The 13,912-nt window shown below is 42.4% G+C and overlaps 1 protein-coding gene across 3 annotated transcripts in view; it reads left to right on the top strand.

Annotated features, from left to right (window-relative positions):
• The window catches only part of ZFYVE26 (zinc finger FYVE-type containing 26), a 67,313-nt gene that overhangs the window by 11,324 nt on the left and 42,077 nt on the right, over positions 1–13,912 (top strand). For all 3 annotated transcript variants that reach the window (XM_064374977.1, XM_064374979.1, XM_064374978.1), the window contains 8 exons: positions 859–1,022; positions 2,813–3,016; positions 4,354–4,962; positions 5,220–5,303; positions 9,000–9,068; positions 9,479–9,630; positions 12,382–12,583; positions 13,559–13,822. In XM_064374977.1, the coding sequence (XP_064231047.1) occupies positions 859–1,022; positions 2,813–3,016; positions 4,354–4,962; positions 5,220–5,303; positions 9,000–9,068; positions 9,479–9,630; positions 12,382–12,583; positions 13,559–13,822 (1,748 nt within the window). The remainder of the gene's footprint in view (positions 1–858; positions 1,023–2,812; positions 3,017–4,353; positions 4,963–5,219; positions 5,304–8,999; positions 9,069–9,478; positions 9,631–12,381; positions 12,584–13,558; positions 13,823–13,912) is intronic.

Here is a 13,912-nt window from a genome sequence, read left to right as displayed (position 1 = left end):
GACCATTTCAAGGCATCTTCCACATAAATGTTTTGAGCTGGCAATGTTGACCAGCCACTAATAATTGTTCCAGCTATTAAACCAAGAAACACAAGTAATTATTACCTTCACTGTAGCTGTCAGGTCATAACTAGAGGATAATTTTAAGATGACAGTAACAAAAAGCACATTTCCAGTGCACTTACCACAAGCCAGGCATTGCTCTAAGCCCTCTACGTGGATGATTTTAATTACGCCTCACAAAAATCCTATGAGTAGATACCAAAATTACCCTCATTGTAAAAATTGGGCAACCGAAGCCCAGAGGTAGAAAATAACTTGTCCAAAGTCACACAGCTCATAATATCACCCACATTCTTAGCCTTCTGTTACCTTGGATCACCCATACTCAACAAATGCTTACTGAACTGTGTGTGAGGCCCTGCGTTTCTCTGGCAACGTAACCTAGACCTAGGTTTCTTTCTTGTTCTTCAGCCATTTCACCAGCACTTGGTGAAGTACAGTGGGCAGAGGGGGAAGTAGCAAGGGACCCTTACTCAAGGTAAAGCCAGAGAAAATTGTGTTTGTTTGAAGCTAGAAAGGCTGTAGAAATTAGAGAATTCAATCCATAGGCCCTTTCTAAACCCTACTAACCAGAAAGGTCCTTTCTAGACAACTAGAGCTGGTTCGATAGATGTATTCCCTGAGGATAAATAAATGCTATGCTTGGACCCAAACCAACTAAAATTTGGTTTGTGGGGAAGTGAAACTTGTGGCGTTATGGTCCAGAGAGGAAGAACAAGAGGGAATGGAGATTGATCTTTCTTCAGGCAATAATATAAACTGCTTCTCTTCCATCCTCCCGACTTTTCCCTTCAGCAACCCCATACCAAAGAGAGATCTCTTGTGTCATTTACATGGTGGAGACAGCCACTCAGTGCTCTACACTCTCCATCACCTTACAAACCTTCCAGCCCTCAGGGAGGAAGATGTTCTCAAGCTCTTACAGAAGGTGCCAGCCAAGGACCCCCAGCAAGAACCTGGTGAGTTGGGATGGAATGACCTGGCCAGGATTTCCTCTTAGGACAGTTTTGCATGTTTCTTCCAGCATGAGATTTATTTACATGTGATTGCTGAGATCTTACAAGAAGGTGGTGAGCAGATCTCCTCTAAATGTTTGTCCTAATCAGACTATGGGGTATAGGGCATCCCTCTTTCTTGGTGAGGTGTAGAGAATCCCATGAGCATGGTCCCGCATTCTTTGTCCTTGTGGAACCATCACAGGAACCACTACTACAGCCTCATTCCAGTGAAATAGAATGAGGAACTGCCCTCTGAGGACACAGCATTGTCAGTCAGTGTTTACACAAATTCTCAGGGAGTGACTTCATGTTTTATAAGCTTTCTGATAGCATGTTTTGTGCCTTTTCTCTCATGTCCGATTCATATACATGTGACAGATAGGAAGTTTAGAAGAAAGACTTGCCTGGGCCCAGCGTGGTGACTCACACCTATAATCCCAGCACTTGGGAGGCTGAGGTGGGTGGACCACTTGAGGTCAGGAGTTCAAGACCAGCCTGGCCAACATGATGAAATCCCATCTCTACTAAAAATATAAAAAATAAGCCAGTGTGGTGATGTGCGCCTGTAATCCCAGCTACTCGGGAGGCTGAGGCAGGAGAATCACTTGAACCCAGGAGGTGGAGGTTGCAGTGAGTTGAGATCGCGCCACTGCACTCCAGCCTGGGGGACAGAATGAGACTCTGTCTTAAAAAAAAAAAAAAAAAAGAAGAAAGACTTGTCTGAAACAGGAACAAAGCCTTTTTTTTTAACCTAAGATCTTTGCTTACATTCAAGACCCCATTAAAAAGCTCTTTCTTTTTAAGTTTTGTCTTACTTCTCTCTCTCAAATGAATTCTCACCATGGTTTTTTTGTTCGTTTGTTTGTTTTTGAGAAGGAGTCTTGCTATGTTGCCCAAGCTAGTCTCGATCTCCTGGGGTCAAATGATCCTCTTGTCTCGACCTTCCTAATAGGTAGGACTACAGGCACTTATCACTACACCCCACATAGTGTTACCTTATTTTTAATTGACTAATAATAATTGTATCTATTTTGGGAATACAACGTGATGTGTTGATGCATGTATACATTGTGGAATGTATACGTTTCTTTTTGTTCTTGAGAAACGTATCATTGTATAGTCACAACCTGCCACACAGGTCAGAGACACTTACCTTTGGGAGACACAAACTTTCTTATATGGCAGTCGAGGTTTCCCAGCCTGGATGTTGCTTTACTTTTCAAAAGGACCTGCTACTAATTGGATAGCCAGTGTTATTAGATTCCATGTTTTTTCTGGAAAGAGAGGCAGCTTGTTTAGCAGAGCTCCTACATGCAAATATACAGGCCCTCCAAAGGAATACAGTATTTTAAATCTGTTCCCTGGACCCACTGGGGCATACTTGGAACTTGAACTTGGAAAAGGCAGAATGAGGCAATAGTAAGGCTGTAACTAAGGTGAGGCAGGAGAGATATTTAAGGTACAAAATTTAAGGAGGCACTGACTCTTAGGTGCAAGTCCTGGCCCTGGGCAATAATGCCATGTAGAAGTCATGAGATATGTAGAAGGGAGGTGATGGGGGAAAGGAAGTGCAAGGAACTGAAAGTTGATACTGACTAGAGGGAAAGCTCTAGTCAGACCAACATAAAGGAGAGAGGGTAAGAACCTACAGGTGGACCTCTAAGTGCAGCACAGTGTCTCTTTGCTTCACCCATACTTGTAGCGTGAAGGGATTAACTCTCAAGTTCAGCCTGTTTCTCTCTGTAATTCAGATGCAGTTGATGCTGCAGTCCCTGAGCACCTGAGCCAGTCTCAGAACCTGACACTCTACCAGGGCTTCTGTGCCATGAAGTATGCCATCTATGCCCTCTGCGTGAACTCACATCAGCACTCTCAGTGCCAGGACTGCAAAGACAGCCTCTGCGAGGACCTGGCTTCAGCTGCAGAGCCAGTGAATGACTCTCTTTCCTCCCCAGGTACAGCACTTCCCTCCATCCCTGACATAAGCTGGTAACAATCTATGCCAGTAGGGGCTTTGTGTGTTTACTCTCTTCCACCAATATTGGGAGTGGGGTGATGGTCTTAATTTTATTTCACCCAGGAATAGTCTCATCCATCTATCTGCCTCTGTAAATCAAAGGGACATGGGAAAAGCAAGTGATTGCCTAAGTTTTAACAGAATCTGATCACCTAGTGGGGTGTTTTCAATTGCTTTTTTAAAAAACTAATTTCATGGTAGAAATGGCATTTTACATCCTCCTCCAGTTTGCACCAAGGTAAAAACTTTGTGTGTTTGCATATGTATGTGTGTATATATGATCTATAAACTGAAACAAAGTTTTAAAAACAATGCTTACTTCATAGAGCACACTCCGGATTATTTTTCTTTCCTATTTGATCTTTTTAAATGTAGCCTTCTAAGGTGATTTCAGAGGTCACAGCCTACAATGTGAAAAGTACCAACCTAATCATCTTATCTTCTCTCATTTTTCTTAATAATTGACAATTCCTTAACTTGCCTTCTGTGACTAGTGATCAGTTTTCCCTCTCTTCTAGCTTTGGAATAGACCTTTACCTCTTAGCATCGTCATTTTTGCCTACTGAGGATTTCTTAAGAGAGCTACGTAGCCATGATCATCTTTAGTGTAAAAATAAGTGGAAATAGAATTGAAGAGTAAAGGGTCTGCCTGCTACCTTCATTCCTGGAAGTGAAATATGGAGTCCTTATCAGGGATGAGAAACAATGTAATATTTACAAAGCAGATACAAAATAATGAGTTTTCCGTAAACTGTACTTTCTTTTTTTTACTTTGAGACAGAGTCTCACTCTGTCGCCCAGGCTAGAGTACAGTGACGTGATCTCAGCTCACTGCAACCTCTGCCTCCTGGGTTCAAGCGATTCTTCTGCCTCGGCCTCCCAAGTAGCTGGGATTACAGGCACCTGCCACCATGCCCGGTTAATTTTTGTATTTTAGTAGAGACATGGTTTCACCATGTTGGCCAGGCCTGGTCTCAAACTCCTGAGCTCAAGTGATCCGCCTGCCTCGCCCTCCCTACTTGCTGGGATTATAGGCATTAGCTACCATGCCTGGACAGCTGTACTTTTAGAATAGCAAAATCTTTCTGCAAATCATGAAGAGACAGCCTAAGAAGTCTCTCTTATTCTTCTCACTGTTACCTCAGTTCCTTTAGAATTAAATAAATAAATGAGCTAAAGTTGTGAGAATCTTTGACTCTGGGAGGTAATGTTTCTAATGTTTGCATTCTCTGTCTTCTCTTTCTCTGGCCTCTTCCCTTGTACATGTTTTTGTAGGTGCTGCAAATCTCTTCTCAACTTACCTGGCCAAGTGTCAACAGTATCTGTGCAGTATTCCTGACTCTTTGTGCCTGGAGCTTCTAGAAAACATCTTCTCATTGCTTTTCATCACCTCTGCTGATCTTCACCCAGAGCCTCACTTGCCTGAGGACTATGCTGAGGATGATGACATTGAGGGGACGAGCCCCGCAGGTTTGAGGTCCCCATTAGAGAGCCCTCAGCACATAGCATATCCCGAAAGGAAGTCAGAATGGGGTTCCCTGGGAGTCCCAAAGAGCCTTGCTTATACAATGCCAAGCCGTTTGAAGGCACAGCCAAAAGACAGTCACCCAGGGCCTCATAGGCACAGCTTTTTGGACTTAAAGCACTTTACTAGTGGTATCAGTGGATTTCTGGCTGATGAATTTGCAATAGGGGCCTTCCTCAGGCTTCTCCAAGAACAACTGGATGAGATCAGCAGCCACAACCTCCCTGAGAAGCCAAAGCAAGAAGGTCAGAGCTGCTCAGGAAGCAGAGATGGACTGCAGAGCCGCCTGCATCGACTTTCCAAGGTTCTCTCTGAGGCCCAATGGAGATACAAGGTGGTGACAAGCAACCATCGTTCAGGTGAGAGAAAGATGAACTGGTGGGACCAGAAGGTGGGGAGGGAGAAAGATCCCAGGAATGTGGGAGAGAGCTAGGAGTACATGGGAGTCACCCCATAACTCAGGGCACATCATCACCATGGCAACCAGCATCAGAACACTGGCGTATGCACCATGTCTCAGAGCCCAGTGTAAACCTTCCCCTACCTGTTATGCCAAGAGGGGTCCAAATCAAAGTTGATCATTCTCCTGTATGTCCCATTGGGTTTGCTCTTTCAGAGGAGCAACCTTCCCGAAGATACCGGCCTGCCCCACGGCACCCCAGTCTGCACCGGGGTCGTCGGACAAGAAGGAGCCAGGCAGGTAATCTCAAGAGCTCATTCCCATTCACTAGGCAAGTGGTGTAATGTTACTTGTATAATACTCTTTAAGAAACAGCACATGGTCAAAGACAACAAGTGTTGTAAAATTATCCTATTCCCACTCCCCCAAGGTAACCCTTATTAATAGTTTCCTATGTATCCTTCCAGAAATTTTCCATGCAATACAAACATGTATATTCTTTTATATATACACATGCATTATATATTGAGAACTGCAGCTTGATTTTTTCAATTATATCTTTCTATATATACCAATATACTGTAAATTGAGAAATTTTTTCACTTACCATTTTAAATACTCCTTAGTGTTCCATTGTCAAAAACACCCTGTTCATGGACATTTAAGTGTTTTACTATTATAAACAGTGCTGTAGTAAACAACCTTGTACATGTCTGTGCATAAGCTCCTAGCAGCAAAATTACTAGGTCAGAGGTATATGGATATAAAATACAGATAGATATTACCCAGTTGCCTTAAAAATAAGGTAGACCAATATATATTTCTTTTTTTCTATAAAAGTTAATATTGCCGGGCGCGGTGGCTCACGCCTGTAATCCCAGCACTTTGGGAGGCCGAGGTGGGTGGATCACGAGGTCAAGAGATCGAGACCATCCTGGTCAACATGGTGAAACTCGTCTCTACTAAAAATACAAAAAATTAGCTGGGCATGGTGGTGCGTGCCTGTAATCCCAGCTACTCAGGAGGCTGAGGCAGGAGAATTGCCTGAACCCAGGAGGCGGAGGTTGCGGTGAGCTGAGATCGCGCCATTGCACTCCAGCCTGGGTAACAAGAGTGAAACTCCGTCTCAAAAAAAAAAAAGAGTTAATATTAAGTAGTCATATGCTAGATGCTGCTCTACATTCCTTATAATTGCTAACTTATTTAATCCTCACAATACTGTCAAGTAGGTCTTACTATTTTTTCCCTTTTACTTTTTCTTTTTCTTTTCTTTTTTAAAAGATGGCGTCTCGCTCTGTTGCCCAGGCTGGAGTACAGTGGCATGATCTCAGCTTACTACAACCTCTGCCTCCTGGGTTCAAGCAATTCTCATGCCTCAGCCTCCTGAGTAGCTGAGATTACAGGTGCGCACCACCATGCCCAGCTTATGTTTGTATTTTTAGTAGAGATGGGGTTTTGCCATGTTGGCCAAGCTGATCTTGAACTCCTGACTTCAAGTGATCCACTCGTCTCGGCTTCCCAAAGTGTTAGAATTACAGGCATGGGCCACTGTGTGCTGCTGCCCTTTTATTTTTAGTTGGTGTATAATAATTGTACATATTTATGGGATACACAGTGATATTTCAATATGTTTATAAAATGTGTAATGACCAAATTGGAGTAATATCATATCCATCGCCTCAAACATTTGTCATTTCCTTGTGTTGTGAACATTCAAAATCCTTTCTTTGGCTGGGCACTGTGGCTCATACCTGTAATCCCAGCATTCTGGGAGGCCAAGACAGATGGATCACTTGGGTAAGGAGTTCAAGACCATCCTGGCCAACATAGTGAATCCCTGTCTCAACTAAAAATACAAACGTTAGCTGGGTGTGGTGGCGGATGCCGAGCTCAGGAGGCTGAGGCAGGAGAATCTCTTGAACCTATGAGGCAGAGGTTGCAGTGAGCTGAGATCGTGCCACTGTACTCCAGTCTGGGTAACAGAGTGAGACTCCATCTCAAAAAAAAATCCTTTTTCCAGCTTTTTGAGAATATATAATAGATTATAGTTAACCATATTCATCCTACAGTGCTACAGAACAGCAGAACTGATCCCTATCTAGCTCTGATTTTGTATTCATTAACCACCCTCTCTCCATCCTCTCCCTCCTATGATTTACAGTTCTGCAAGCTATATGTGATTACCTATTTGCACATACTCTCATCAGTCAGTTGTATTAGATTTTTTAAAACCTTCACCAATATGGGTGATAAAATAATGATGTTTCCTTGCTTTAGTAGTATTTTTTTTTTTAGTTTGAGATTGAATGTCTTTTCATATATTTATTGGTTATTTGTATTTTTCTGTAAACTGGCTAGTGTCTAAGGTCCATTTTTCTTTTAGGAATTTCTTTCTTGTTGAATTGTAGAAAGCTCTTTATACATTAAGGAAAATACTTTGTCATCATGTGCTATGATATTTTTCTCTATTTTGTCTTTTTATTCTGCTTATGGGCTTTTCTTTGAGAAGTTTAATATAGGCACATTATGCAGGAGTACTAAATTTTTAGAGAATCAAGTTTTGTTATGGTTTTTAGTGTTGATCTTTTAAAAATTAAAAGAAATTCATGAGGATTTCCTGTGGGCTAAACAATACTAGGTATCTTGAGGGAGGTAAATGAGGCAAAAACTGGGCCTTTAACTTCAAACAATTTGTAATGTACCTGCTTAGACAATAAACATGAAAAGTTTAAAGTGACCTGAGGCTCTGCCTGAAAACAGAAGACATGTCTTAAAAGGGGACATCAACATGACCTGCAGATGTCAGGGCAACAGGTTTCATGAAGGAGTTGACTCTTGAACCAAGCTCCATGGAATGAGTGGGCTCTAGCTAAGTGGCAACGTGAAAGGTGAGCATACTGGGTAGGGTGGAGGATGCCATGAGAGAAACCTTCAAGATTGAGTTGCTAAGTCCCTTAAGCTGCTACATTAATCGGTTTGGGTCAGAAGGCAGAATTTGCATCCACTCGACCCCTTCAGCCCAAGAATGCACAACCCACCATCTCTTTCCTACAGCTGTTCCTTCTAAAGGGCAGCCCCAACAGTGAACTGAGGGGAATCCCTTGTGTTAGGCTGAGACAACCCCTCAAATGACCATGCTAAGGAATAGTGAGCCTCTGTTAGAAAGCTCTAGCACGTTAGAAAACATGGTGTTGAGAAGAGAAAAAGCTTTTTCTCTGAGACTTTGAATATTATGGCCTTCAGCCAGCCAGGTCTTAGACTTTGGTTTCCTATATTTTTTTAAATAGAGATAGGGTCTTGCTCTGTCGCTCAGGCTGAGGTGCAATGGCATGATCATAGCTCACTGTAACCTTGAACTCTGGGCTCAAACAATCCTTCCTGCCGCAACCTCCTGAGCAGCTGGCGCTACAGGTGCATGCCACCTTGCCCAACTGGTTTGTTTTTAATTTTTTGTGTAGACAAGGTCTTGCTATGTTGCCCAGGTTGGTCTCAAACCCCTGGGCTTAAGCTATCTTGCTGCAATGGCCTCCCAAAGTGCTGGGATTACAGGTGGGTGTAAGCCACCGCACCCAGCTAATTGTCTACTTTTTCAAGTATGAGGACACCTTTTTCTATGTCAGGAAATATTGTGTCCCTACTACTTCCTGGTTATAACAGTTGCGCTTTTATTTTTTCAGAATACTGCCAGTGCTTACTGAGCAGGTGCCGATCACTGACTCGTAAAAATAACTTGAAAGTTCCTGTGGCTTTGAGACCCACAAGTTGGGAACCACTGGTATAGGCTACTACCCAAGTGAACCCTGTTGCCATGTTAAGCCTACCCTTTGCCTTTGGTCTGTAGGAGTTGGTGTTTTGCTGTAGAAAAAGCAGCAGGTTCATAGTAATCATTGTCATCTGCTTCTAACTACCCAGATCTTGGCTTTCAAGCCAACTTCACACTTCCCACTCTATAAGGAGCTGATGATTGACTTTCTCTTTTCTTCCCAATACCTGTAGATGGCCGAGACAAAGGTTCCAGCCCATCTCTGGAAAGCACAAGTAGTGAGCTGAGCACAAGTACATCAGGTATGCAGATTTCCACCAGCTGCCAATTTCGAGCAGCTTTGCCCTGATAGTGAGTTACCATATACTGTGGGGTAAAGCCAGGATTAAGCAGTCAAACTTATTGTTCAAGGTTGGCAGATGGCCAGATTTTAGCTGGGAGAAGGGAAAGGATTGTTTCATTCTCAATTTAGTTATCCAGCAGCGGAGATAAATAGAGGTAAATACCCAAGGAAGGTAATTGGCATTTACATCTTATATTCAAAGATAATAGCATACGTTTGCCCTTCATTTGAGGAAAAATTAAGACCTATTTACAGACCTTTTACAGAAGGACATTGAGGAGATAAAAGTTTGGTGGGAGGTGGCAGCAATATAGCATTTCCTTAATTCCTCTTGCTTCTCTGGCCCCACACATTCATGTGTCCCTACAGAGGGAAGTCTGAGCGCCGTGTTTGGGCAGAATGAGCTGGACAGCAGATTGCACCCCCATCCTCAGAGTTCACTCATCCCCATGATGTTCTCCCCACCTGAGTCACTGCTGGCATCCTGCATCCTTCGAGGGAACTTCACAGAAGCCCGTCAGGTAAGGGGAGCCTAGGTCATACCTTGCCAAACCTTAACTGACTTAGTATCAGGTAAGGCTTGGAGCATGTGCAACCAGGGCCACCTGGGGGCACTCAGGGGTCCACATCGAGCAGAAGAAGCAGGAGGGGGTTTCCATATGCCCAGGCCCAGGCTTCAGCAGGGCGGATTGAAAGATACTGAATTGTTTGTTGTTCTTAAGATAAGCAGTGTTTTTAAAAGGTAAAAGAAAATGTTTAGCCACACTCCCAATACTTAAAAACATAGAAACTTTTGTTTATCTGCTTGACTCCTTTTTTGAACATATACAGGGGTTTTTTTTTTTTTTGGAGTTGTTTGAGATGGAGTCTTGCTCTGTTGCCCAGGCTGAAGTGCAGTGACATGATTTCTACTCACTGCAAACTCCACCTCCCAGGTTCAAATGATTCTCCTCCTTAAGCCCTCCGAGTAGCTGTGATTACAGGCACCCACCACAGCACTAGGCTAATTTTTATATTTTTAGTAGAGACGGGGTTTTACCATGTTGGCCAGGCTGGTCTTGAACTCCTGACCTCAAGTGATCCACCTGCCTCAGCTTCCCAAAGTGCTAGGATTACAGGCATGAGCCACCACGCCCAGCCCATGTTTTTATCTAGTTAAAAATTATAATACAGACAATTTCCTTTTCTTTTTTGGCGGTGGAGGTGGGACTGAGTTTTGCTCTTGTCACCGAGGCTGCTGGAGTGCAATAGCGTGATCTCAGCTCACTGCAACCTCCCTCTCCCAGGTTCAACTGATTCTCCTGCCTCAGTCTCCCTAGTAGCTGGGATTACAGGCATTCGCTACCATGTCCAGCTAATTTTTGTATTTTTAGTAGGGATGAGGTTTCGCTATTTTGGTCAGGCTGGTCTCAAACTCCTGACCTCAGGTAATCCACCCACCTCAGACTCCCAAAGTGCTGGGATTACAGGCATGAACCACTGCGCCCAGCCTCAATAATAAATAAAATGCCAGTTCAATTAACAGACTAGAATATTTGTATTGTAGAGAGAAAATAGCACAGGAGTGGTAGTCAGAAAGACTCTGAACCTCTCTAAGCTTTGATATCCTCATTTGAAAATTGGCGTTAAATGTACTAACTACTTGTTCTACCTCATAGGGATGTTAAGAGAATTATGTTCTAACTGTGAGGAATATAAAAAATCCTCTACTGTTGATTAAACTTAATAGCATAAAACACTACTCTTCTAATTTTTAAAACTCTCTTGGTATATTGATACTTTTACTGTTAGTAAAGTAATTGGTAATTTAGCTACTTAATATGTAGGTCAGAATAGTTCTTTCTCCTGAGTTCAGTTGTTGAGGAATAAATCTAGGGAACTCTAGGTGATAGGACAATTTTTACTTAACCTTCTGTGATCATTTTAGATCTTATACTTTAATGATAATGATAATTATGATCCTTGAAGGAGGACAGGACCCTCCCCAGCCCCAGCCTTTCTTTTTTTTTTTTTTTTGAAGCAGAGTCTTACTCGTCACCCAGGCTGGGGTGCAGTGGCTCTATCTCAGCTCACTGCAACCTTGGCCTCCTGAGATCAAGCAATTCTCCTGTCTCAGCCTCCTGAGTAGCTGGGATTATAGATGCACACCACCATGCCTGGCTAAATTTTATACTTTTAGTAGAGACGAGTTTTCACCATGTTGGCCAGGCTGGTTTTGACTTCCTGGCCTCAAGTAATCTGCCCACCTCGGCCTCCCAAAGTGCTAGGAATACAGGCATGAGCCACCATGGCCGCCCCCTCCCCAGCCTTTCTAATGCTCAAATCCGGAGGAATTTAACTAGGAGTCCCATGATATTTTACCCCTAAATGTCCTCTACTTCTTTCTTCCTTGGGCCATGGTCTTTTTTTTTTTTAATGAAAACTTTATTTTTTGACCTGAATACAGACAGAATAAGTTGTACATATAAGAAAATAACAGAAAGTATTAACAAGAAAATAAAATTATTTTTAACCCTATATTAAAAATTTAATTTTTTTGGCCAATATTTCTCCAAAATATATATGACTTTTAGATAGCTGAGATTATTTCAAATCTAAAACTTTATATCATGCATTTTTATATTATGATATGAGCATTTGTCTTTTAACCTTGATTTTAGTGACCTTACAATAGTCTAATCAAGTAGATGCATTTAATCATTTCCCTGTTGCTCAAGATTTAGATAGTTTTTAACCTAATAGTTGTAATATATAGTGCCAAGGTGATTACGTTTAGGCATTAAGCCTTTTGAATTATTTTCTTAAGAAAGTTCCTCATAAAAATTACTGAGTCAAAAGATAGAAACACTTTGAAAGCTTTATCGATTGCTAAACTGCTTTTCAAAAAAGTTATGACACTTAATGTTACACCAGCTCCTAAGGATTTATTTTTGCACTTTGTTATTGTGATACATGCCAAATGGTATTGTTACTTAAATTCCTAGATTGCTGATAAAGGGAAAAATATTTTCTCATTTATATGTTAGCCATATATATTTTCTCTGAAATTGTCCACAGCTTTTGCCTATTTTCTACTGAGGCTTTGGTGGTTTTCTTTTATGAATTATTTTTTATAGTTGACCTGCTCTTCTAACATTCAGTGCTCTTCTGACCCTACAAAGCACAAAGACATCTTAGGGCCACAGTCTAATGGTTGGCAAGATCTCCTATCTGTGGACATTCCCTAAATCAGTAGGAGCACCAAGGCACACACTCTCCCTCTCCCATGACAGGTGCTGTTCACATTCAACCTGAAGTCCTCACCCAGTTCAGGGGAGCTGATGTTCATGGAGCGCTACCAGGAAGTGATCCAAGAGCTGGCCCAAGTAGAGCACAAGATTGAAAATCAGAACTCAGATGGAGGTAGCAACACCATTCGGAGAACTGGCAGTGGCCGCTCAACTCTACAGGCCATTGGCAGCGCTGCAGCAGCAGGTCAGGCTTCCCTGCTAACACCATAAATGATGAGGTGGCTGGGAAAGGGGGGAAAAGGGGAGAAACCACCAGAATCCTAAGCTGCTCATGAACATGAGCAGAAATTCAATACAGGACACCTGCCTTGAAAAACAGCAAACTCGATACATCCAGTTTTCCAGCTGCACCCAACTTCCCTGCCAGGCTGTTCACACACCACCAGTCAACCTACTGCATGAAGCTTATCCTATGTGACATAAACTGAAGCCTATGAATGCTATTTTTAACCTGTGTTTTGATGGCCACTGTCTCTGGCTTCAGAAAATGGTTACGAGTTTATTTCCTTCCCACGTAATTATTCAGGGATAAAGCATATTATTTTACTGTTCTATAAAGTGAAGTTGGATATTAAAATGTAAGCCCTAGAATTCACAGGTCTCAATCTCCCAACCTTGGATGCACTGCAAAAGAGCCCATCCTTTCATTATTTCTTGAAACTGGAATCATCTTTCACATTTTCACAACTCTTACTGACCTAGGCTCTACATACCAAGGTACCATCACATATTGCTCCCTATATATTATCCCAGAAATTTTCTTTGCCTATTCACAAGAACATATACACATCCTTTCTGTTTTTAATATAAATAGGCTCTTAGGACAATACTATAGTCTACCTTGCTTTTTAGTGATGTGTTCTAGAGATCTGTTCTGATTAGCACACACAGATCTACCTCATTCTTTCTGAACCTACTTTGAGACCTCATTTGGAAGAAGCCCTCCCTCATCTGGACCACTCTGAGTTTCTCTTGGTCTTCCTTTCATGCTACTGTTTTGAAGCTACAAGCGTGGGCCGTAATAATAGTACTAATATATATAGAAGGTACCCTGTGCAGATGAACCTCAGACATTTTTTAAATAACTACTTTGCCTAATAAAAGTTGTAGTGAGAATCCTTATAACCCCTTGCTTTTTATTTCACTGCTGGATGGCCAGGAATGGTGTTTTACTCTATCTCTGATGTGACCGACAAGCTGCTCAGCACCTCTGGAGAGCCCATCCCCACACTCCAGGAGGACTTTTGGATAAACACAGCTCTGATGGAGCCCACTGCTCCCCTGAGAGACGTTCTGGAAGACCTCAGTCCCCCTGCCATGGCTGCATTTGACCTAGCTTGCTGTCAGTGCCAGCTCTCGAAAACCTGCAAGCAGCTTTTGGAGACGGCCGAACGGCGTTTGAATAGTAGCCTTGAAAGGCAGGGTGAGTGTGCTGTGTTTAACTGTATCCCTTCATTCTCAAATGAGATGGGTTTCTGAGAGTCTTGATAAATTGTCCAAGAAGAAAGCAGTT

The sequence above is a fragment of the Aotus nancymaae genome, unplaced genomic scaffold (genome assembly GCF_030222135.1).
Source record: "Aotus nancymaae isolate 86718 unplaced genomic scaffold, 86718_ANA_hifiasm-v0.15.2.pri h1tg000011l, whole genome shotgun sequence".
Lineage (NCBI taxonomy): Eukaryota > Metazoa > Chordata > Mammalia > Primates > Aotidae > Aotus > Aotus nancymaae.
Note: the sequence above shows the minus strand (reverse complement) of the source record. Positions and strands in the feature narration are given on the sequence as shown.